Genomic DNA, 25,334 nt, shown 5'->3' with positions numbered 1-25,334 from the left:
TCGGCTCAGAACGAAACCACGCGTAATTGGGTTCAGATATTCAGATGGATGGAATCAGGAGACGGGGGAGGGCGGGCAGGCCACAGACACATGGGACAAGAGTGGGAGGCCCAGGGCTGCACCACGAGGAGGCCCTCCGTGGCCCGGGCCCTGCAGCGGCGCCCGGTAGCAGGCCGTGAGCAGCAGCTCTGGGGGGCTGTGAGGATTAATTTGGGGACCTCTGGGGCACCCCGTCCGTGCTTTCTTTCAGCTTGTGCTTGCGAAACAGGCTGTAGAGGACTCGCAGCGTGCTCTTGGCGTCCTTGTTCACGATGTCTGCGGGTCGGGAGAGAGCAGGGCAGTGGTCAGATCCAGGAGGGGTGACCAACTGTCCAGGTTTGCCCTGGACCAAGGGGTTTCCTGGGACACGAACTCTCAGGGCTAAACCTGGCAGAACTCCTAGCACACCAGGACAGCTGGTCAAGCGAGCCCTGAGTTCCAGGACCCGTCACAGGGCACAGCCACTGCCTCCTCCCAGGCACCCTCTCGGGGGGCCCCCAACACAGCACCTCCTCCAGACCTCGGCTCTCTGGACAGTCCATCCCCAGGGACCTTGGTCCCCCATCTCTTCCCCTTAGGACTGTCCTCCACTAAGGTGGGTGGGAGCCGTGGGCACGGGGCCCCCTCATAGGAAAACTCAGCAAACACCAGGCAAGAGGCTGCACCCACACCCCGCCCCACTCAGGGGCCCTGGCACGAGGCTGCCTGCCCACGAGAGTCCTGCACTCACCTTCAGGGTTGACGGGGTAGCTGAGGAGGCCTTCTTCCTTCAGCAGCTCCAGGGCCAGGGTGACATTGTGCAGCTACAATGACAAAACCCCGTCGGATGTTGGCAAGATGATTCATCATGCAGCCAGGGGGCCACTTCTATGGGAAAAGGCAGTCCCCAAGGAAGGTACCCGGCCCAGGCATCAGGGAAGGCTTCCTGGTGGAGGTGACACCTGGGAGTGAGTCTTGCCAGGTGAGGAGACTTTAGCCAGGGAAGGAAGCATCCTGCCTTTTCTGATGCAGCCCCGGAGCCTGTGTGCAATCGAGACTCCCTCATAAATAGCTGAGTTCCATGGGTAGAGCATAGATGAGGAGACTGAGGCTCAGAGTGGCCATGGGCCCATCTGAACTCACAAAACAGAAAGCGCTGGAGTCAGGTCTGTCTCCCTCTGACACCTGCAAAGCAGCTGGGGCTGGAGGAGCCCATCCCAGTCCCAAAGCCTGCTTCAACCAGGCCAGGTGGTTCCCGTGGCAACCTAGCCAGGGGCCCGGAGGCCCGGCTGGCAGAGCAGCATGTAAGCAAAGCCCACCCGAGGGTGCCTAGCCTGCTCCCAGTCCCCTCCTAGTGGGTCTGGGCAGATCTGGGTTGGACATCTGTGCACCAGCCCCCAACAGGTCACAAGTCACAGGTCGGACAAGGCACGTGTCCTGCCCGGGCCTTGTCCCCTCCTCCGTACAAGGGGAATAGCGCATCTCCCAGCGGCCTCTCCGAGCTGACGTGTGGACCAGTGTGATGGTGGACCCAGAACTGGAATCCTGAGGCAAGACATGAAGGTGGAATAACGAAGGCAGAGCCGAGGCCTCCCTGCAAGTTTCCGCCACCCCAGCTCCTACGAGGGCTGGGAAGTGGGCTGTGTGGGAGGCCAGGAGCCCCTGAAAGACTCTCTCAGAGAGCGAGAGGGGCAGGCCACAGTCCTGGTCCAAGGACGGGGGCAGGGGCAGGGGGAGCATCTTCAGCCCACCCCAAGGACTCCTGCTGCCTCCCAGGCAAGGGGCGGAGTCCTCCGTGACAGCTGGCTCCCCGGAGGCTGTGTGGGGACCACAGGGATCCAGTGAGCAGGGTCCTTCTCCACAGAGGAGAGTTGAAGGAGCATCAGATGGACAGAGCAGGGACTTCCCTGGTGGCCCAGTGGCTGAGACTCCATGCTCCCAATGCAGGGGCAGGGGTTCGATCCCTGATCAGGGAACTAGACCCCACGCACCACAACTAAGAGTTTGCTTGATGCAACTAAGGATTCTCATGCCGCAGCTAAGCCTACACAGCCTACACAAATAAATTATTTTTTAAAAATGGGCAGAGTAGCAGAGCTGGATCCAAAATGCCGGGGAGAGGCTGGTGGCAGCTGGGTCACCAGCCCAGCAGGGCTGCCCCTCTAGAGCCCATCAGGAAGACCAAGGCTGTCACGGGTGCCGATGTTCCCCAACAGGCAGGTCACACCTCTGGGGAGGTGCAGACCAGAGGAAGCGAACCTCGGAGTGAGTGAATCAGCCCTCCACTGCCGTCCTGTCCCCGTGTCCCCAGGTCTTCCCCCAGACTGGAGAATTCTGGAAAATAAGGGTTGTTACTGTTGCTATTGTTTTCCTTCTCATCAGGAGCACCATTCACAAGATGCACAGAAGGTAAATACCAGAGTGAAGACAGGACACTGGGCTGGGCTCTCCCACCTCTCAGCCCAGCCTTTGTGCTCACTTCCAAGCCTGCATCCTCACAGGATGGTCCAGGGGACAGAAGGGAAAAGGGGTCTGGGACCAAATGGCTTTAGGAAACATTGGCTTCCATAAAGTCCTATGGAAACCCTCTGCTGCAGGACTTCTCAGTGCCTTGAATGTGTTACAATGTATCCTGACCTTTTAGGCTATGCAGGTTTCCCCAAGTGATTTCACCACGGGATCCATTTGTCACGGAGCAGCTCACAGGACCAGTTTCTCAGAAACACTTCATTCACTAACTTTAAATATTTATTGTTATTTGTTTATTTCTCTTAGTTGCGGCACGCAGAGTCTTAGATCTTCATTGCAGCACGTGGGTTCTTTCAGTTGCAGCCTGTATGACCTTTAGTTGCAGCAGGCAAAGTCTTAGTTGCGGCATGTGAGATCTTAGTTCCCTGACCAGGGATCAAACCCAGGACCTCTGCACTGGGAGCACAGAGTCTTAGCCACCAATCCACCAGGGAAGTCCCTAAAAAATATTTACTGATCATCTGCTATGCGCTGGCCACGCAACTGGGGCAAAACCAGACCTGCTGCCTGCCCTCGTGGAATTCGTGCTGAGTATCACTGCTGTCGACCCTAGAACAACGGTCGCTCAAGCTTCTTCGGGTCACGCTCCTCCACGATGCTCAGTCTGACCAGGAGTAGCTGCCCCAGGCTCCAGCCCCACCCCACCAGGCCTACCCAAAGCATTAGTCTTCTTGCATGCACAGTTTGAGATGATGAAAGGAAAATGACCATGTTCTGCGGAGCTGAGAGAAGCTCACAACCCAGGAGGGTGCATTCAAATCGTTCGAGAGAGCAGTCATTACACGTGGGAGGAAGCTGAAGGCTCCCAGCCCCGGAGTTTTCATTTCTGCAGAGCCAACGATGGCCTCGCTCCTCCAACCCTACTCCGCTTCCAGCACCGAACAGCAACCTCACATCGACACCACTGGCATCGACACCACTGGCAGAGAAGGTCTGATAACGAGAAATTCAATTTCCAGAAGCCACACGACTGAGATAACAATTCCTCTGGTGTCCCACCTCCGGAAAGGGCCGCCGTTCCGCCCTTTCCAGTTGATGACCTCATCAGCATTTTTGTTACTCATTCCTGCAGCTGAGGTTTCTTACAATAGCCCATAAAAGTGCATTCTTGGGGCCTGAGCTGAGAGGCTGCTTCTTTTCCCTCCGAAGAATGTGGCTCATCTTCAAAATGTGGTTCTGAAATCAGTGGAGTCAGCAGGCTGGCTGCACGCTGGGGCCTTGGAAGGTGGGACATTTGTCCCCAGCTTGTAACTGGGGATTAGGAGGTGAGCGAGATACTGGGCTCCAGCCTTGCCATCTGCTGAAGCTCCGACCTCCGAGTGACAAACAGGGGACCCCTGTGCTCCTTTGGGTCCCAGTTCTGAGCCCCTGGTTCCATGGGGGTCTGCATGAGACCCACCCCACTGGCTCCATCCTCTTAACCTTCCCTCACTGATCACACATGGGCATCCTGACTTCTGGATAAAAGTCAGCACCACGGTCTCAGCCTCACTCTGACTCACCTAAGCCCTTGCTCTGACCCTGCAACTCTGGGTGAACCTCGTTCTTGGTCTCACCCTGACTCCGTGTCCCACGGGGCTCACCCTGGCTCCCCAGGAAGGACATGAGGCTGTAGTTCCCACTTTGTAGACGGATGAGCCTGGTCGTCATTCTAACCTCAAAGCTAACTGGCTTACTTGCCCTGTCTGAAGTCAGTTTCCCTGGAGAGAAACAGGAATGGGAATAGTTCCTATTCAGAGGCCCGATGCAGGAAGGAATTGGTAAGTTCATCCACGCTGCCCGTGGGCAAGCACCTCCCTGGCTGCAGTCTCGTGTCCTCTCGGCCCCGCACACGGCAGGGGCCTCTGCACGGAGGCCACAGGGCCTTCTCTGGCAAGAGGGTGAGGAGGAAGTGACAGCACCGCGGGTCTGAGCCTGCATCTCGTGTGCCTGCTTCCTCTCTGGGTCCCCTGCCACTGCCATGAGAAAGCCATGCCACGCTCACTGCTGGTCCCAGGAGGAGGCGCAGAGCTGAACCGCCCCAGTGACCCCCGCCCAGACGGCCTGGCACCCAGCCCATCCCAGGTGAGCGATGGAGCCTGGCCACGCCTAGAGCAGCCAAACCCAGACAACCTGCAGATCCACAAGAAGGAAGGTTTGCAGGTTTCAGCCCCTGGGTATTGGGTTGTTTGTTACACAGAGTTTCCACAGCAATAGGTGACTCACACAGTGGCCAGTGCAGGGGGAGAGTCCAGTAAGCGCTGACCGCTGTTTCTACCGCAGCGTCAAATACTGCACTGCTCCAGCCTGTTTGCTCTTCAGCCAATATCCCAGCTCTGGGGACTCTGAGCCCCAAATCACTCTTCCAGTCAAGAGCACCCCTGCCTCCTGAGAGGATGGAGATGAGACCCACAAAGATGGCCAAAAGAAGAACATGGGCTGAGGGTCAAGAGGTCAGCCCCAGTTCCAGCTGGGCAGCCCCGGGCATGTCCCACAGCCTCTGGGGCCTCAGTTTTCCCTTCTGTAAAATGGAAATACAACCCTGCCCTGCACTCCACCCCCCAGGAACGTGGAGTGAGAGAGAAACGGGGATAAGAGGTCTGGTGAGGCCAGACTCAGGAAAGAACTCTCTGCCAACATGAGAAAAGCTGTGGTTCAGGGGCCTAGCGGGTGCCCAGGAGCTCAGAGGGGATGAGGAGGTGGTCGAAGCCAACACCCAGCTAAAGGAGCCAGAGCAAAGCAGGAGGAAGGCGCAGCTGGGGGCACCCTGGCAAAGACCTGGAGATGGCAGAGGCCCAGGTGGCGTGCGGACCACAGGCGGGCAGTGAGGCTGTGGCTGGGAGGCAGGCCTGGAACATTCGACAGGGACCCTGGTAGGGGAAGGGGGTCAGGCTTGCAGCCAGAAGCAGGGTCAGATGGGGTTGCTGATATGTGGGAGCCAGGCAGAAACCAAGCTTGGAACTAGGTCAGGGCAACTGGGTCAGGGCCCAGGGCCCCCTCCCACCCCCCACCCCACCAGGGAAGGCCTTGAGATCTGAACCATCCTCAGGGCCACAGGTACATCAAAGGGATAGAAATCATTCCTTTTCCCAGAAATGCCCCAAGGCTGGCACTGGGAACTGGCACCCAGCCCTGCCTGGTGTCCCCTCTCTACAGAGGGAGAATGGAGTGCCCTCCTGCCCTGGGCTGCCTGCTGCTGAACCAGCCAGAGGGACCCTGGTGTGGACAGAGTCCAGAGAGGGCCACCTGGGGTCCTGGGTGGGCTGAGGGGACAAGGGACCACATGCCCTGGGTGCTTCCACCTTCATGATGCTCCAAACCCTTTTCTGTTATTTGTGTGGTCTGAGGGGCAGCAACCCACCCCAGTGTTCCTGCCTGGAGAATCCCATGGACAGAGGAGCCTGGTAGGCTGTTGTAGTCCATGGGGTCGCAAAGAGTCAGACACTTTGAGCGACTGAGCACCAAGGCCAGCAGGGCAGGGACTGTGAGCCCATTTTAGCCAAGAGGCCTGAGATACCAGCAGTGAGCTGGTGGTGGATTGAGGGCCAGAGCAGAGGCTTTGTCTCTCTGCCAAGTCTGCCGGGACACACAGCTCAGGACTGGAGTGAACCCTGCCCCCAGGGGCCTCGGTTTCCTCCTGTGGAGACTCGTGAGCATCCCTTCCCTTCACCGGCAGGTGTCCCACATGGAGAGGACATTCCCAGCAGGGGAACAGACTGTGCAAAAGCCCAGAGGTGGGAGAGCTTGAGGAGCTCAAGGAATTGCAGAGACTCCACATGACAGGCCTGGGGGAGGGGGAGGGAGGAGCCCCATGCGGGCCCAGAAGCTGGGAGCAGTCAGGCTGATGCCCTGTCCCTTCCACCAGCATCAATCTCACCATTGTCCTTCCCCAGCTCGGGCATAGATACCCCATCCTACCCCCGCCTGGGCTAATGCAGCCATCTCCCAACCAGCCCCCCAGACTCCAGGGTCTACGTGGGAACTCCTGACTGCCACGAGGCCAGAACCCCTGCCACCTCTGATCCTTTGATGATGCTATTCCCTCCCCTGGGGTTCCCCAAGCCCTTCAGTCAACTTCAGGGGCCACCTCTCATGCAAGGCCTCTCCTGATTCCTGCAGATGGTACTAACCACATTTTCTTGCATTCAGGTTCCCCACCAGACCACCCACCATGAGCCAACACATTTTACTGCAGCCTGGAACACCAGATATCACTGAGAGCACAGTGTTTATAGACTGAGGAGTCCTTGAAAGCAGGATCTGTGTTGGATCGTCTTTATGGCCATAGGGCCTGACACCAAGCAGGACCTCAGAAAATGAGGGATCAGGTGCATGGGTGCATGGGTGGGTGGACAGGTAGACGGATGGATGCTGGATGGATGGATGAGCGGATGGGTGGATGGATGATGTGTGGATGGATGGATGACTGACGAATGAATGAATAGATGGATGGATGGATTACGTGTAGACAGGTGATAAATGGATGGGTGGATGGATGATGGTAGATGGATGGATGAATGGATGGATGATAGATGGGTGGATGATGGATGGATGGAAGGATGGATAGATCAATGGGTAGGTGGATGGATGGGTCAGTGGGTGGGTGGATGGTGGATGGATGGATGAGTGGGTGGGTGGATGGATGATGGATGGATGGAAAGATGGATAGATGAATGGGTAGGTGGATGGATGCATGGTGGATGGATGGATGGATGGATGATAGATGAATGGATAGGTGGATGGATGAGTGGCTGGCTGGATGGATGGGTGGATGGATGTATGGATGGTGGATGGATGGATGAGTGGCTGGCTGGCTGGATGGGTGGATGGATGATGTGTGGATATGGATGATGGATGGATGGAAGGATGGATAGATGAATGGGTAGGTGGATGGATGGGTGGGTGGGTGGGTGGATGGTGGATGGATGGATGAGTGGGTGGGTGGATGGATGATGTGTGGATGGATGATAGATGGATGGGTGGATGGATGAATGGATGGTAGATGGATAAGTGGATGGATGGATGGGTGGATGGATGATGGATGGATGGATGATAGATAAATGAATGGGTAGGTGGATGGATGAGTGGGTGGCTGGATGGATGGATAGGTAGATGAATGTATGGATGGATAAATGGGTAGATGAACTGGGTGGATGAGTGAATCAGCAAGTCAATGGATAGGTGTAAGAGTCTGCAGGTGAGATTGGTGGGTGGATGGGCAGACATATGGACAACCAAAGTTTCCCTCACCCTTTACTTTACCTGTAAGTGAATGAATGAAGACTGATCATGCCAGTTTCCTAGATCTGAGCACTCAGAGGAAGAGGTGGAAAGGAAAATCTTTGCAAAAACTTACCATTTCTGCAGGAGAGCTGGGAGTGAGATAGAATTCCTTCAAGTGCAGGAAGAAGCCTTCTAGCTGTCCAATCAGCAAGAGTAAGATGACGCCATCTGCAAACTACAAAGGAGGGGACTGAAGACAGGTCACCTGGAAGATCCTGCTCTGCCTGTTACAGGCTGTGTGACGATAGAGGTCACACAGCCTCTCTGGGCCTCGGGTTCCTTTTTGAGAAATAGGGATGACATCCTGGACCTTGCGGTGTTGTTGTAAACAGCAGCAGGTATAAAGCAGTTATTGGCTGCCTAGCACACAGCACATGCTTGATAAGATGAGCCATTTTTACATTTTCTGTGAAATAGCCTCAAATCATTTTTTAAACCACATACTGTTCCATGAGCTACAGAGGCTCAGGAGAAAACAGAGTTAAGTGTAAAACTATTCCATCAGGGAAAGGCAGAGAACATCACACCGGGCTCATTTTGCTGGCTGCTACATTCGTATTTGTCTGTTCTGTCTGTACGTTCAGAGATAAATCCATCACCCCGGCATCAGCGCATCATATGCTAATATAATCCTATTCAATCTCTTCAAAGACACAAAACACAAGATTGAATATTGGAAGTAAGTCACCGCTAGAAGTCCTTAATGGAATTGCCTCGTAATAGGTCTGTTTCCATGCTGTTATTTTGGTCCCAAATCTTGCCTGCTAATGTGCCACTGAAACACCGGGGACTTTAATATCCCCCTTTATGCAACAGTCTCTAAATACCACTCTCACATGTGCCATTTATCCCGCAAACACCTTTATTTTACCAAGTGAGACATAAAGATGAAACAGGCAGAATGTAAACCCAAGACATCATCTGTTCATACCCACATAAAACACAATAAAACCACAACTTTCCATTGTGCGTCCACGGTGTGTCAGTGAAGTGAAAGTCGCTCAGCCGTGTCCAGCTCTTTGCGACCCCATGTACGGCACAGTCCATGGAATTCTCCAGGCCAGAATACTGGAGTGGGGAGCCTTTCCCTTCTCCAGGGGATCTTCCCAACCCAGGGATCGAACCCAGTCTCCCACACTGCAGGCAGATTCTTTACCAGCTGAGCTACCAGGGAAGCCCAAGAATCCTGGAGTGGGTAGCCTATCCCTTCTCCAGTGGATCTTCCTGACCCAGGGGTGGAACCCAGGTCTCCCGCATTGCAGGCGGATTCTTTACCAAATGCCAGGTAATCCACAAAACGCCCGATGGTCTCCATCTCACCTGCATGAGGTTCAGAGAAGTCCAGGTCCAAGGTCACACAGCTAAGGTGAAGGAGGTGTGCTCAAGCCCAGGGGCAACGTGGGCCCCCCTGGCTTCAGAGTTTGCCACCTCTACCCTGCTGTGTCACCAGACCACGTCACACACGGGCTTCTCATGTGGCCACCGTGCAAGGTGCTGATGGCACACAAACTGGCCTCAGCAGCCTGGTTCAAGTCCCAGGTCTACCACTTGGGCTTACCAGGTGGCGCTAGTGGTAAAGAACTCGCCTGCCACTGCAGGAGACATAAGAGACGGGTTCGATCCCTGGTCGGGAAGATCCCTTGGAGAAGGGAATGGCAACCCATTCCAGTATACTTTGCCTGTAGAATCCCATGGACGAAGGAGCCTAGCGAGCTACAGTCCATGGGGTTACATAGAGTCAGACACGACTGAGTGACAAGCACCACTTAGTCACTGTGTGACCTTGGATAAGTTCATTAACCTCTCCATGGTTAATGTGCTTATCTGTAAAATGGGATAGTAGCAGTTCCCACCTAAGGAGGCTGTTGGGAGGAGTCAGTGAGCTGACACATGCAAAGGGCTTTGCTCACAGCACAGGGTAGGGCTTCATCGGATTTGGCTCCAGGCACAGGGCTATATAAACCCTGTTCCCCACTGGCTAATGACAGGCTGTGTCTGAGACATCAGCAGCTCCAGCTAAGCTCACCATTAGCCATTTGATGACCTCGCCACTGGTCCCCCCAGACCATGTTGTGTAAACAGAAGCCAGGTGGCCCGAATCCTGCACCATCATGTCCAGTTAATGCCCCCGGGGTCCAGCAGGCTCCACTGCTGCGCTGAGGGGCCTGAGCTGGCCATCGGCTTCCCTGCCCCCAACTGTGTTAAGGGAAATCAGAGGCATAAAGTTCTGGTGGGAGGCCACGGTCCACCACAGGAGACTGGCAGCTCAAGATTCTACTCCTGCCCGGGACTGTTCAGCGTCATCAGCACTGTGGGCCAGGAGACTCGGGAGCCCTCGGACGCGGGGCTGTGCTGACACCCACGACCCCACCAGGCATACGTGTGTGCATGCTTAGTCTCTTCAGTCATGTCCAACTCTGCGATTCCAGGCTCCTCTGTCCATGGAATTCTCCAGGCAAGAATACTGGAGTGGGTGACCATGCTCTCCTGCAGGGGATCTTCCCGACCCAGGGATCGAACCCAGATCTCTTACATCTCCCGCACTTGCAGGCAGGTTCTTAAGCACTAGCACCACCAGGGAAGACGATGCAATTGGACAGGGGACCCTCGTGTGTTTTGAGTCATCGTATCGGATAGTCCAAGATTAGTTTGGGGGAAAACGAGCTGCAAGGCAGTTGTTTCACAATGCAAGTGATTAACAGCACACACAAACCCTGAGGTCCTCACTTCACAGGACCATTGTCCTGCCCCTGATTGGCTGAAGTCCTCACTTCACAGGACCATTGTCCTGCCCCTGATTGGCTGAAGTCCTCACTTCACGGGACCATTGTCCTGCCCCTGATTGGCTGAAGTCCTCACTTCACGGGACCATTGTCCTGCCCCTGATTGGCTGAAGTCCTCACTTCACAGGACCATTGTCCTGCCCCTGATTGGCTGAAGTCCTCACTTCACAGGACCATTGTCCTGCCCCTGATTGGCTGAGGTCCTCACTTCACAGGACCATTGTCCTGCCCCTGATTGGCGATGCTGCCTCCATGCAACACCCCCATTGGAGAGGAGGACCCCAGGTTTCTGAGAGGTGACACCCTGGGTCGCACAGGGTGGGCCAGGCTCCCGGTGGGCCCTGCCGAACCCTCTCCCTGTGGCCCTTCCCGACCCCGGACCCCGCAGCCGCATCCCTACCTGAGTGTCTAGATTCTGCACGGACAGGCCCAGGCGGTCTAGCTCCTGGTTGACGAACTTCACGATGGCCTGTCCAGGGAAGAACCGAGGCCCCAGGCCCCCAGCTCAGGTTCGCGACAGTCCCACTCAGGGTCACAGAAAGCTTCTCCCCGCCCCGCCCCCCCACCCCCTCCCCACCGCGTGGCACCCAGCACAGCAGCTGCAGAGTGAGGGCCAGATTCCTCCCCCTTTGCCCTACCCTCTCCCCCAGACCCAGGTCAGGTGGGCGGCAGGGGAGCGGGCGGCAGGAGGCGCTCTTGGAACTTTGATCTCTCTACCTCTTTGACAGCGTTCACCTTCTCTGGAGCCAGCTTAAATAATTCATCAAAGACGTCCTCTGCAGACAGATCCAATAAACACCTCATTACGATGCTATTATCTTTGTGCCAAACAGGGACTTCTTTTCCACCAAAGTTTCTCAGAAGAATCAGTCCAGAGAGAGATGTAGTTTTATCCCAAGTAAATAAGTAAGTAAGTGTTAGTTGCTCAGTCGTGTCTGACTCTATGACCCGATGGACTGTAGCCCACCAGGCTCCTCTGTCCATGGGGATTTTCCAGGCAAGAATACTGGAGTGAGTTGCCATGCCCTCCTCCAGGGAATCTTCCAATCCAGGGATCAAGCCCATGTCTCTCATGTCTCCTGCATTAGCAGGCAGGTTCTTTACCACTAGCGCCACTCAGAAAGCCCAGCTAGGCACACAATAGGTCTTAAATAAACAGTCATCGTTTCTAGCGTGGACACCACCCCATCCCCTGGGAACTCGCCCTGCCTCCCCGCAGTTCCCTGCTCCACCCAGCAGTCCACAGGAGCTGCCATGGGTGGCTGAAAAGGGGCCAGCCCCAGACTGACTCCTGGCCCAGAGGTCTCCTCCCCAGCATCTGTGGAGTGGCAGAATAAGGGCATTCAGCCCTTGCAGAGAGGCTGAAATCCCCGCGGTGCACAGAAGGCCAGCGCCCTCAGCAGCTGAGTCAGGCCCACGGGAGCATCTTAGCAGCTCAGGCCCCTGGTCCAGACTCAGAGGCGCCAAGTCCTCAGACTCAGGCCCTTTCCCACCAACTTCATTTCTGTCATGAGCAGCTAACATGCCTCCCTGGGGAGGCTGGTCCTCAAGGCACTGAACACCCAAACTGGGTAGAATTTGCCTCTTGATTCTGCAGCCAGCCACTGTGTGACTCTGAACAAATCATTTCACCTCTCCATACCTCGGTTCCCTCATTAGTGAGGGGGGGCATAAACAGCACCAGACCGCACTACGCAGGTTGAAATGCCCCATAAACGGACAAACACGGCAGAAATGCCACTGAGCCCCCCCAGACCTCTCGGCCTATGGTCAGTGAAACTGTGCCCCTGAAGGAGCCACTCCGATGACCCAGGCCAGAACACAATGGACACTCTAGACACGGTGTTAGGAAGCCTTGTTCCGTGTCCCTGCCCCTGGTCACTGTGTGACCCAGCCTCACGCAGCCCCCTAACAAACACTGCTCCCTGGGAAACCCCAGGTCCTCGGGCTGCCCATCCACCTGCCCACACACAGACATCTCACCAGACCAGCCTTCCTGGTACCTCCCTTCTCCCACTCAACCTTTCTCAGTCCTTGCTTTCAGAAGCCCCTCACAGGCCATATTGCCTCCTCTGCAGGTGAGTACCCGCTGTCTACACAGCTCTGTTCCAAGCAGGGAAGGTTCAGGGAGGCAAAATCATATTAAGATGGATGGATGGATGGATGATGAATGGATGGGCTGGTGGATAGATGGATGGATGGGTGAATAGATGGATGGATGGATGGATGGTTGGATGAGTGGATGGACAGATGAGTGGATGGATGCATAGATGGATGACCAACCGCCAGCTGGCCAGGTGGACTGACTAAGGAATAAATGAATGAAAGAAGGAATGGCTGAGTCAATCAGTCAATTGGTGAAGAACTCTGTCTCAAAAACAGCAGCCAAAGTAGTGAACAATCACTATTAAGCACTTTCTCTGTGCTAAGCACGCTCACAAAGTACCTTTTAACCCCTGCCACCAGCCTAAGAGATGGGTACCACTATTAACCCCATTTTATAGACGAGGAAACTGAGGCACAGACAAGTTCAGTCACTCGCCCAAGTTCACGTGGCTAATAAACGGGGGAATTGGCATTTGAACCCAGGTTTCCTGGCCCCAGAGCCCACACGCTGAACAACTCCACAGCTGTCACCACCGATGGGAATTAAAAATCTCTCTACCCATATAAGCAGCATCACGAGAAGGAACAGCCAAATCCACGGGCAGACAGACAGAAGGGAGGACAGAAAGACAAGAGGGCTGGAGACACACATGCTCGCATGCTAAGTCGCTTCAGTCGTGTCTCTTTGCGACTGATGGACTGTGGCCCGCCAGGCTCCTCTGTCCCTGGGATTCTTCAGGCTGAATACTGGAGTCGGTTGCCTCGCCCTCCTCCAGGGGATCTTCCCGACCCAGAGATCGAACCTGCATCTCTTACGTCGCGGACCACAGAGGAACTGTGAGCGCACCCAGTCATCAACCAGTCATAATGCCATGCCTGTCTCAGCACATACCCAGCAGAAAAAGATTTCCCTAAATTAGGAAGGTACTCACTTGATGGCTGGTCCTTGTCTGCACTAAAGAGAAAAATGTAGGGGGTGGGGGTGGGGAGAAAGCAAACACACGGTTAAAAAAAAAACAACAACTTCAGAGACATAGTGTCTTCGTGTGACAAGACCTGGCAGAGGCGAGGCTGACAGAGAAACTTGCGAGCTCCCTTTTCCCGGCAGCTCCGTAAGCAGGCAGGGCCCTCGTGGGAAGTAAATGGCAGAGGTCCAAACCCCCCGCTGAGGCTCCCACACCTAGAAATGCCTGAATCGTGTCGTTTTTGTTGCGCTGTTTTTGTGTTGCTGTTTTAGCTGTGCTATGCTTGCTAAGTCGCTTCAGTCGTGTCTGACTCTTTGCGACCCCATGGACTGTAGCCCGCCAGGCTCCTCTGTCCACGGGATTCTCCAGGCAAGAACACTGGAGTGGGTTGCCACGCCCTCCTCCAGGGGATCTTCCCCACCCAGGGATCGAACCTGTGTCTCCTGTGTTGGCCGGCAGGTTCTTTACCACCAGCACCGCCTGGGGGGCTGTTTTAGCTGTGGTGGGCATGTTACACGACGTGGTAAAAACGCCCAAGTCCTCACCTGAGAGCCAGCGCGTGTTTACCAATGAACACCCTTGGGTGTCACCACCCCCAACACGGCGCAGAACCTTCTAGCACCCCCAGCTGGTCCCCACCCCCTCCCACCCCACATAGGTCACTGCCGCTCAGAGGTGCCTGGCTGTGTTTTCATCTGGTCTGTTGTGTTTGCAATGAAACCGTGTGCACACCCTCGTGTCTGGTTTCTTTCACCACCTTTTTATTGTCACTAAGTGGTGGTTTTGCCTGGACTTTGCTGTTAAATGTTCCGCGCCGTCCCCCCCCACACACACCCTGAAAGCTCAGTTCTGCCTGTCTCGCCCCCCCACCACCACCCCCTATGCCCGGGGAAGGTTGGGCTCTCCCAGGAGAGCCAGGTGGTCCCTCCGACTGCCCGTGACCCTGGCAGGAAGCTGGGCCGAGAGGGTTGGGGGAAGCAGCCTGAGACGAAGGCCCAGGGCTCTGCACGGAGGCTGCTGCCAGGTGGGGCACACGGCCCTGTGCCGCCTGGGACACAAGCCCAGGGCCAGGGGTGGGCCCTCACGGAAGCGTCCGAGCTCAGCAGAGGCTGAGAAGCGTGGCTTTAGGGCTGCAAAGGGAGGAGGGGTGTGGCCACCATGACCACTGCTAACTGCACCCTCTCTTAAGTTCCCCAAACTCGTTCTCAGAGCCTAAAGCTTTGGCATAGACGGGTCAAGACGGATGATGTGGAAGGCATCTAGCCTCATCGAGTGGGAGGGGAACAGGCCTTCTTCCTGGGGTGTCACTGGGAAGGCAGATGCGCCAGGCCTCACTGGCAGGACGGGCCAACAGACGTCTGCTCCCTCCACCCTGGCCATGCCCGGCCCACACACCTCCGCCACAGACATTACCTGCCATTAGCTTGCAGGGGTTCAAGCCCGTCCCCCTAGCCTGGCCCCCGTGGACACCCAGGAGCTGTAGACCCGGAAGGACCTCAGGGCTGGGGGCACAAAAGAGGGGAAGGTCCCTTTACATGCATCATCTATAACCCTCACGACAGCCCCAACAAGTAGGAAAGGGGGGTCCTGCTTTATCAAAGGCATGAAGAAGCTCGGAGAAGGGGAGTGACTTGCACAAGGATGCAGAGCTCACACCAGGCTGAGCTGCGACCTCAGCCCAGGCAGGGCTGGCTGCCCAGTCTGCGAGCAGGAGAGAACTGAACTCGCGCAGCTGGGCCTCTGAGAGTCAAATGGGCGAAGGGAGCTGAAACAGCCCAGTGCCCTGCACACAGCAGGCCTTCGGGAAGAGTTAGACAAGAAAGGAGAACCCACAGCTTTCCTGGAAGAAACCCACTCTCAGGCCAACCCAGAAAGACCTTTGGACCAGATGGGGTGGGCGGTGAAAAGGGGAAGCCAGGCAGCGGCCTGTGGCAGGGTCTGGGGAAATGTGGGCCTGCGGGCAGAGCGGGGCCCCTCTGCAGCTCTGGCGGCTTTGCAAGGATGAGAGACATTCTACCCGGACCAGGCGGAGATTCTACAATTCACAGAGCGGAACCTGCGGCCCAAACCCAGGGGCCTGCTGCAGGGCCAGCCCCCCACCCTTCCCACCCCTGGAACCTGGACAGGTTTCCCAAAGTGTGAGCCCACGGGTGGCAGGGGGACCCTTGGCTGAGGTCAGTTACAATCTCCACCACAGGGGAGTCCAGGAATGCAAAATGGCCAGGTCTCCCTGGAGAGAGATGCAGCTGGGGGGTGTTGGAAGGCTTGAGGGGAGAGACACAGGGTACATGCACGGCTTCCTTTACCACCCAGGCTGTTGGGAGTTTTGGCCACAGGCCAGCTGGCCCCACGCCACTGAGACCCTTCTAAAGGCTCACCCAGCCTGCAGTTCAGAGGCGCCTAACAGCAGCCCCCCTTCTCCCTGGACCCCAGGACCCTGTGGTTGCCTTGTTGCAGAGCCCACATGCACAGCCCTGACCCTGATGTGTTTCCAACCCTGCCATGAAGCGTGTGCAGTGAAGGTGGGTATAGGCGGCTCTGCCGGCCAGGACTCCGCGGGCCGGCAGAGTGAGGGCCCTGCCCAAGAAGGTCAGGCAGGTCTGCCCCTGCCCCGGGGCCCACTGCCCACTCCAGAGAAAGCCCAGCGCCCCCGCCCTGCCTCACCCGCACTCAGTGAGCTGCTCCACCGATTTCTCCGACTTTAGGCCACTCTTGGTGCGCTGGGAGAGAGAACGGGGGACAGAATGGAGTAGCCACAGAAAATTCTAGGGCCCATGACTGCCGCCAGAGGAGACTGGAGGGCCCAAAGCTGCCCAGAGGGACTTAGTTCACCCTGCCGCATCTGCTCCTCAAGGCGGCCTCCCTCCTGGGCAGCCCTTGTGGGACCAGCTTAACTGTCTTTCTTCCCACGGGCCCTGAGCCCCACAAAGAGGGGGGACTGTGTCTGCCTCGGTGCCCAGGTATCCCCAAAGTCCACTCAGTGTCTGGCTCACAGGGCGTCAGTGGACATGTGTTTACCTGATAACATATAAGTGACTGGCTGGGTGAAAAAATGAGTGGGTGGATGAATGAATGGGTGAAAGGGAAGGTTAATGAATGAGTGGGTGGGTGAGTGGATGACTGAATGGATGAGTAGGTGGGTGAATGAATGATTGAGTGGGTAGATAAATGAACGGATGAGTGGGTGGGTGGATCAGTGGGTGGGTGAGTGGATAAATGAATGGATGAGTGGGTGGGTGAATGAATGGATGAGTGAGTGGGTGGATGAATGGGTGGGTGAATGAATGAATAGGTGAATGCATGAAGGAATGAAGTCACCTCTGATTTACATATAGCCATAGAATTCATTAGTGGTTTTGAAAAAGTCAGGATGCATTCTCATGAGTTTGGCTGGACTTGGCATATTCTGCCTTCTGGGATGAGGGAAGCTGGCTGCTCCCCAGGCGCCCAGGAGGTGGGGGTGGGGAGAGCGGGGAGCAGGCATGGGGGGCCCTGTTGGTGGTACTCAGGGTCTGTCTGAGAGAGAAGGCACAGACTCCTGGGCCGTCAGCTACAGCACAAGTCCATGTGCTGGAGAGGGAGTGCTCGGTAGATGCTGGAACCAAAAAGGTCCCTGGGGCCCCTCTCACACCCATGCATTGGGAGATGAGGCCATCACAGCGGGAGGGCAGCGGCGGTGGCCCAGGGTGTGAAGGCTCCAGAGGGCCGTGAACAGATGGTCACTTACGGCCCACGTGGTAGCCATCAGTCAGGACCTTCAGGACACCCCAGGCAGGTGTCATCTGCTGAGTAAGTGGGGCTGACCAGTCCACAGACCTCGTCGTGGCCCGGCTTGGACTCTGCATCTCTTGCCCACAGCTTCGGCCCAGCTCCCCCCACCATCCTGGTGGGACCTGGTGTTTCTCCCGGCTCCCTGGAACTCACCCTGGTTCAGCCCCCGCCCTGTGTGGTACCCACCCCCTGGTCCAGAGTGTGGTGACTCAGCCCCGAGATGCCCGACCTGCAGGCAGGCATCCTCCGGGGCCTGCCCTTACCTCCATGGTGATCACCTCCACCTGCACGTTGGTCGGGAGGGGCAGGTCGGGCTGGAAGCGCTTGGCCAGGGCCACGAGGAGATGCAGGGTGGCCAGCAGGTCCTTGTTGAAGATACCTGGGAGGAGACGGGGGCATGAAGTCAGAGCTCCCGGGATACCCAAACCTGGGGCCACGCGGTAGGCTCCTTATTGTCACAACCACCCTCTGCAGCCCGAGGAGCTCGGTGTCCAGTCATCAGGGGAGCAGAGGTCTGGAAATCTACATTCAGAACCTAAAAATAATCTCACTTTGCTCCAGTCATCCTTTCTGCAAATACAGCCCAAGGGCACAAGCCACGTGTGGAGGGAACTTTCACACACAGACGTTCACGGCAGCGCTGTTTAAACAACTGAATGTCCTACGGCAAGGCCCTGGCTGAACAAATTGTTAGATCTGAGCTGAACGTGACCTGATTTAGGGGCTTTCCTGGTGACTCAGACAGTAAAGAATCCACCTGCCATGCAGGAGACCTGGGTTCGATCTCTGAGTCAGGAAGATCCCCTGGAGAAGGCAAGAGCAACTCAGTTCAGTATTCTTGCTGGAGAAGTCCATGAACAGAGGGGCCTGGTGGGCCTGACAACCTGACTTGGGGCCAACATTACAAGCATCAGTTATTGAATGTGAGACTTGAAACGCAGTGGCGAGAATACCGACGGGGGCCTAACACAAACTGACATGGACTATACTGAACGTCCTGCGATAAAGCATGATGGGAAAGAACACTTAAAGAGGATGCACACACGTGTAACTGAGTCACTTTCCAGTACAGCAGAGATTAACAGTGTCATAACCAACCATACTTTAAAAAAGGAAAAAAAGGGGGTTGAAAACTGTTACCACCTCACCTTTCATACTGTTTCCTACACCTACTTCTGCTTTACTGACCACGCCACAGCCTCTGACTGCGTGGATCACAACCAACTGTGGGAAATTCTGAAAGAGATGGGAATACCAGACCACCTGACCTGCCTCCTGAGAAACCTGTATGCAGGTCAGGAAGCAGCAGTTAGAACTGGACATGGAACAACAGACTGGTTCCAAATAGGAAAAGGAGTACGTCAAGGCCATATATTGTCACCCTGCTTATTTAACTTCCATGCAGAGTATATCATGCAAAATGCTGGGCTGGAAGAAGCACAAGCTGGAATCAAGATTGCCGGGAGAAATATCAATAACCTCAGATATGCAGACGACACCACCCTTATGGCAGAAAGTGAAGAGGAACTAAAAAGCCTCTTGATGAAAGTGAAAGAGGAGAGTGAAAAAGTTGGCTTAAAACTCAACATTCAGAAAATGAAGATCATGGCATCTGGTCCCATCACTTCATGGGAAATAGATGGGGAAACAGTGGAAACAGTGTCAGACTTTATTTCTGGGGGCTCCAAAATCACTGCAGATGGTGACTTAAGTCATGAAATTAAAAGATGCTTGCTCCTTGGAAGAAAAGTTATGACCAACCTAGACAGCATATTAAAAAGCAGAGACATTACTTTGCCAACAAAGGGCCGTCTAGTCAAGGCTATGGTTTTTCCAGTGGTCATGTACGGATGTGAGAGTTGGACCATAAGGAAAGCTGAGCACCGAGGAATTGATGCTTTTGAACTGTGGTGTCGGAGAAGACTCTTGAGAGTCCCTTGGACAGCAAGGAGATCCAACCAGTCCATCATAAAGGAAATCAGTCCTGAAGATTCATTGGAAGGACTGATGCTGAAGCTGAACTTCAATACTTTGACCACCTAATGCAAAGAACTGACTCATTGGAAAAGACCCTGATGCTGGGAAAGATTGAAGGCAGGAGGACAAGGGGATGACAGAGGATGAGAAGGTTGGATGGCATCACCAACTTAATGGACATGAGTTTGAATAAACTCTGGGAGTTGGTGATGGACAGGGAGGCCTGGCGTGCTGCAGTCCATGGGGTCACAAAGAGTCGGACACAACTGAGTGACTGAACTGAACTGACCACCTCACCACCCAACCTTGGTCAGGCTATTTCAACTCCTTCCAGTCTCAGTTTTCTCATCTGGAAAATGGGCAGGATGCAGAGGTTGGAATGGCAGGAAATCCTACCAAGTGGCTAACTGGGTGGGACCTTGCACAGTCGTTTCTTACAAGCAGGCACTGCAGATGCAACTTAGATAAGTTAATGAAGCAGGTGGGCAGCACCCATCCAACAAGGCAGCTCAGCTCATGTGCAGTGCTTGGGAGTCAGGGAGCCACGGCAGCCTTATGGAGAAGGCTGCCTCTATCATCCTCGTGTGGGACTTCGAGGCAACCCCACCCCCCGGGGAAGGGCGCTGTAATTCTGCCTCCTTGCCTGCCCGCTCCCAGCCCTTTCCACACCAGCCCCACGCACTCTCCATGCTCCACTTGGCCTGTGGCTCCTCCAGCTGCAGGCTCTGGTCCACAGACTCCAGGACCGCTGCGAGCTTGCGCCTCTGGCTGGCCGCGGTTAAGGCAATCTCCTCCACGTCCAGCTTGAGTCCGCTCAGCTTCTCTGAGGACCAGAGAAAGAGGGGTGGGACGGAGGGAAAAGGTGGGAAAGGCTGGGGGAGGGCAGGCAGATGGGGCTCCTGCCAGGGGATCCACAGCCAGTCCGCTTCCTCTAGGCAGTCACGGCACATGCTGGTTGCGGGGCTAGGCAAGCCCTGCTCTCTGGAGACACCACCGGCCCACTCCACCTTGTCCAAGACCCTGTGCCCCACCCCCTTAGCCTCCCACACAGTGACCCCCGGTCCTCATCCCTGCGGGGCAGTGTGGTCTAGTGGTTAAAGCCAAGACCCCTGGCTCCTTCCCACCCCCCACACCGCTCTCTTCATGGTGAGACCTTGGACAAGCTACCAGGCCTTTCGGAGCTCAGTTTCCTCATCTGTAAAGTGGGGATGATCACAGAACAGCTGTGCTGAGGGTTAACAGCACCTGCTCCCTGGAGAGAGCTCAGGAAGCCGTGGCCAGCAGGCCTGTCCTGCAGCCGTCTGCCAAGGGCTCTGCAGAGGGCGACAAGTGAGCCCCAGGCTGGCCCACTCTGCCCCCCAGGACTTTCCGGGGTTGAAAGCAGAAACTTACGGAAAAGGTGGTGCAGGATGAGCCCGTCGAAAATGTCCTCCTCCAGGCTGCGGACCACAATGTGCTCTGGGAGGAGCTCGGCGTTGATCCAGTCCATCAGCACCTGCGGCCCCGAGGGACAGCTGACGGGGGGCCACTCCCCACCCGGCCTCTCGCCGGGCTCAGCTCTGCCCTCCTCCCGCCAGTCAACTCCTCCTCGTCCTTCAAGGCCAGGTCAAACATCGCCTCCTCTGGGAAGCCTGCTCTCACCTCCCAGGCTGTTAGGGGTCTGCTCTGGGCTCCAGCAGACCTGAGCACTTCGGGTTTTTTTTTTGTCCTGCGTAAGGTTTTGATAATACAGGGGTTTTAAAATCCTCTGAGGGGCGGTCAGAGGTGGTGCAGGTCAGGAGGTCTCCCTGGAGGAGGTAACAGAAACACCCCGTGGAGACTAGAGAAATACTGCAAGGAAACTGGAAGCCCCCAGCCTGTGCGCAGCTCACAGCTGAGAACTGGGCGGTGGCTGTGTGTTCCCGCCCCGGCAGCTGAGCCAGAGACGGAGCGCGAGAGCTGGGGTCTATGACCTGGGTCCAAGCCCGGCTCCGTCGCTGGCCACCGTGTGTCCCCCATGGGTCAGGCCACTCCTGAGGCTCTGCTCCCTGGGACGCAGGTGACAGCTCACCTCTCTCAACCACCAGGAGCCTTGCTGGGATCACGCACAGAAAGGCACACCGTTGGTGCTCAAGCAAGATCCCTTCTGCAGCCACTCAACAGGCCTCCCGGGAGCCTGTGGGGTTGCCACCCACCAGCTTGAGGTTGGGGAGGGGGTGGCCCACGGTCCCCACCCCAAGAAGGTAGGAAGACTCCTCCAGAGAAAGATGGTCAGAGAAGGTTGCCGCACCTTTTGCAATTCTTCAAATTTGGGGTTATTCCGGGAAGTGGGGGGAAGGAACTTCCTCTTCTCTCCTGGAAACAGAGTGGGGCATGACACATGGATGCGGGCCTGAAGGTCAGCCCTGGAGCCAGCGTCTCGACCAAGAGGGGAGACTGGTCCTACAACTTCACACGCACACACACACACACACACAAAGGCACACACATGTGCAGAAGGGCACTCAGACACACAGGCACACAAGTGCATTCACACACACACGTAGATACACAGTCACACATATGTACACATGCCATCACACACACACACGCCCTGACCACCAAACATCCCCAGAGACCTGGGCTTCCCAGACACGCCTCGTCCTCTGCACCCACTTCCTTAATCCAAGCGGTTCCTGCCTCCCCCAGGACACTCTTCCCCCTCACTTCTCTCATGAACACCAGCCCATCTTCAGACACCACAATATTCAAATTTGGGGAACATACGTAAACTCGAAAACTATTTCTTGTCTATCTGAAATTCACATTTAACTGGATATCCTGCATTTTATCTGACCCTCTTTCCACATACATAAGAAGGGGTCACAGACCAGTTAAGCCCAGATCCCTGGGCTCCAAGGGGCCGAGGCAGCGTTCAACCACGACTGCCAGGCTCCCCGGTGTGGGCAGGGCATTGAGGGCACCTGCTTCTCCACTGAGCCCCAAGACCTGGGTCAGCATCTCCTCTACGTTGAAGAACCATGGAACCCACAAATGGCAGGGCCCAGGCGGACCACTGAGGTCATCCAGTCTCAGTGGATGTGGGAGACACTGAGTCACCCCGGGGCTGGCTTTGCGAGCATCCACAGGACAGGACGCATCGCCTCTGTGTTCACCCAGCTGTGTCGCCCAGCTGGAGTCTTGCAGACATGCTGAAGACCTCTGAGTCCCACCCGGCCCGTGTATTCCTCACAGGAGGACAGGCTCCGGCAAAGGCCTGGTGGCAGGGGTGGGGCGGGGGTGGCGGTGCCTGAATGGCCGCGGCCCCTTCCTGGAGCATCCTTCCTGCCACTCTGAATCCCGCCATGTTCCAGCTCTGCCTGCCAGAATTGTATTTCCAGACCGACTATAAAACCAAAAATAAACACTTTTCCAAATCACGAAGCCCTGCCACCCTAACAGCAATTTTCCTCCTGATGCTTTCCAACCTGAAACCACTTATAAACCGAGAATGCCAGACAGTTAATGAAGTCAGCCCTGCGGCGCCGGGCTTGCGGCTCTGCAATGTCACCCTCTGTGCCTGCTTCCTCGTCTGTAAAAAGGAGGTGAGCGCGCCCACGATTACCACTCTTCAGAGTAACAGGTGAGATGCTGCGTTTAAGACGAGCTCAGCTCAGCCCCCGCACAGAGGGGACCACATAGCAGTCAGCATCCTCAACACTGTCCCTGTTAACCTGGAGAAGCGGGGTTATGCGGGATCTGGGGATAACTCAGTGGAAGGTTCCAGAAGCAGGGGAGTCAAGTATAAAGCAGAAGGTAGAAGCAGGGGCTGGACAGAACTGGGTGTTCAGCGGACCACCTGGCAGCCAAGGCAGGGCCTGATACGGCCCGGGGGGCGTCTCAGGATGCCGGCCCTGCCGCTCTGCCCCACCTGGCCCGCACCTTGTGAGAGCTCTTCCTCGGCCGGTGGGTCCTCCTTCCCAGGGAGATGCAGCAGGTTGTAGAGGGACTCTGGCTCCATCGCTGCCTTGCCGGCCCTGGGGAGGCAGGGAACCAAGGACGTCACCCCCGAGTCACCCTAAACTCGAGGTCTGCTGTTTCCTCTAGACACCAGGAGGTGCGGGGAGAGGCCGGGAGCTGGATGTGGGTGGACAAGTCACCGCACTTCCCGGGCAAGGGGCCAGGGTGCCTGCTGAGAGGGTCGCTGGGAGCCAGTGCTTGCGGGACGGCCCACAGAAACAGGCGGCGGCCGAGGTCAGAGCCTGTGTAGAGGCTTGGCGGGGAGAAGGGGTCCTCCTCGGTCGGGTGCGGAGCCGCCAGCCCACAGCCCCTCCTGCAGCACACAGGAACCTCCACCCACCCACCCTTACCCAGGCAGTAGGACCAAGGGGGCAACCCCCTGCTCAGAGCTTCTTGGATCCAGAAAACCCTCTGGCTGACCTCAGGGGGCAAATCTCCTGGAGGGGCAGGGGCAGCAGTGTGGCGGTGATCATGTGACAGGTGATGTCTGCAGACCAGGAGTTCCTACCGGGGCCGCGGTGGGGGACAGGCCTGTCCTCTCTGGGCCCTGAGCCTGAGTCAGGGAGCACAGAGCAGCCCCCCAGCCTCTGGGTGAGTGGACATGGGACTGGGGTGCAGGATGGGCTCTCGGGGGTGTGGGCTGGTCCTGCCTGGCTCAAGTTCTGAGCGAGCGTCTCCACAGTGGGGCTTATCATCCTGGCCTGTCAAGGGAGCTCAGGGGTCTCTCCGCTCACCGGGAAGGGCCAGAGTTTTCAGAGCCGGCCCTCCTCATCCTCGCTGCGGGGAGGGTGCCCGGCAGAGTCAGAGCCTCCTTCCTGCTCCCCTGGACTCACTTCCTCTCCTGCCGGGTGCGGCCCCGCCCACCACTTCCGCTCTGGCCCCTGGGCCTCCCATAGCGCTTTCAGCCCCAAACAAGACATTTGGGGCCGGGGGCCTCCTGCAACAGAAGCTGGTGGTCAGCTCCAGCCCCCGGGGAGGCCTGGCTGGAGTAGCAGGGCCCAGAGCTGCCGTAAGATGGAGGCACTCACAAGATGCTGTGACACGGGCAGCCAGCCTGGGGACTCCAGGGCACTGTCTGCGGCTCCGTCCTGCCCTAAATCGTGGGGGTGTGGAGAGCACAGCCACTGGGCCGACTCCATCCCCCCAAATTCCCAAGCCTCCTTTTGGACGGGCTTCTGTTCAAAGGACGGGGCCAGAGGAGAGGCGGGAACTAGGCCTGGGGGAGGGGGAGAGGTCAGGAGATTGGGTTCCAGGTGGGCTCCTCCTCCTGTGTGACTTTGGGCAAACAACCCAAACAAGAGGGCAAACAACCCAAACAGAGGGCAAACAAGCTCTCTGTTCCTGATGCTCCTTTACCAGGAGGGGCTGAACCTGATGGGCGCCAAAGGCAGCAAGTGTCCACAGAGCTGGGAGCTCCCTCCAGCCCTCAGCAGCCCTAGGGGCTGTCCCTTGTCAGACCTGGGCCTCCCTTTCTTCATTGGAAGACTTGGGGTGGCTGGTCTCCTTGGCTGAAGGTTAGGGGAGATGACAGGCTGGAAAGGGAAACTTTCCCTGGCTACACGAGAGCTGGGAGGGTGCCCTTCTGTCTGCCCGGGACTCTGGGCTGGGGGAGTGGCCGCCTCCAAGCCTAAGAGGCAGGGGGACCAGCTGGGCGCAGGGAGTGCTCCGCCCCGCATCGTCCCTGTGGGACCTCGGCTATCCACGAGGCCTCCCAGAGCCTCCCTCTCTGTGTGCTTGAGCTCAGGCTCAGAACCGAGGACTCACCTGGCTGCTTCCTCCATGCAGGGAAATGCAGGCCACGGAGCTCAAGCGCTGGTGGTCCCTGGGTTCCAAAGCAAAGCCAGTTCCGGTGCCCTAGGTCGGCAGGGGCCGCCCGGGAGGCAGGGGCAAGCGGCTCACTTCCTCCGGGGCCTGTGGCTTCTGCAAAGCCATCCAGGCTGCGTCT

The 25,334-nt window shown here is 56.6% G+C and overlaps 1 protein-coding gene across 2 annotated transcripts; it reads right to left on the bottom strand.

Moving 5' to 3' along the window:
* PARVG (parvin gamma) lies at nt 1-25,334 on the bottom strand. 2 transcript variants are annotated; one of them, NM_001083805.3, is made up of 13 exons: nt 25,154-25,334; nt 23,312-23,406; nt 21,681-21,745; nt 20,804-20,906; nt 20,094-20,234; nt 17,698-17,813; nt 16,328-16,383; nt 13,631-13,653; nt 11,310-11,368; nt 10,993-11,061; nt 7,883-7,984; nt 770-842; nt 1-315 (listed from the first exon to the last, which is right to left on the bottom strand). In NM_001083805.3, exons 2-13 carry the CDS (start codon nt 23,388-23,390, stop codon nt 206-208), a joined length of 996 nt encoding a protein of 331 aa, NP_001077274.1. In that variant the 5' UTR covers nt 23,391-23,406; nt 25,154-25,334; the 3' UTR covers nt 1-205. The 2 variants fall into 2 exon arrangements, with proteins under 2 accessions (NP_001077274.1, XP_005207500.1); XM_005207443.5 differs by having other exon boundaries at nt 24,124-25,225.

Source organism: Bos taurus, chromosome 5 (genome assembly GCF_002263795.3).
Source record: "Bos taurus isolate L1 Dominette 01449 registration number 42190680 breed Hereford chromosome 5, ARS-UCD2.0, whole genome shotgun sequence".
In the NCBI taxonomy this organism is placed as follows: Eukaryota; Metazoa; Chordata; class Mammalia; order Artiodactyla; family Bovidae; genus Bos; species Bos taurus.
The sequence above is the reverse complement of the archived record's forward strand: the minus strand, read 5'-3'. Positions and strand labels throughout refer to the sequence as shown.

What these genes read in the sequence shown, in the direction of transcription:
- PARVG (XM_005207443.5), bottom strand. Translation starts at nt 24,161, where the DNA reads ATGAGGAGGGCCGGCTCTGAAAACTCTGGCCCTTCCCG. An exon ending in GAAAACTCTGGCCCTTCCCG is followed by an intron (nt 23,407 to 24,123) that starts GTGAGCGGAGAG and finishes CTGCCTCCCCAG; the next exon opens with GGCCGGCAAGGCAGCGATGG. An exon ending in AGGTGAACGCTGTCAAAGAG is followed by an intron (nt 11,062 to 11,309) that starts GTAGAGAGATCA and finishes TTCCCTGGACAG; the next exon opens with GCCATCGTGAAGTTCGTCAA.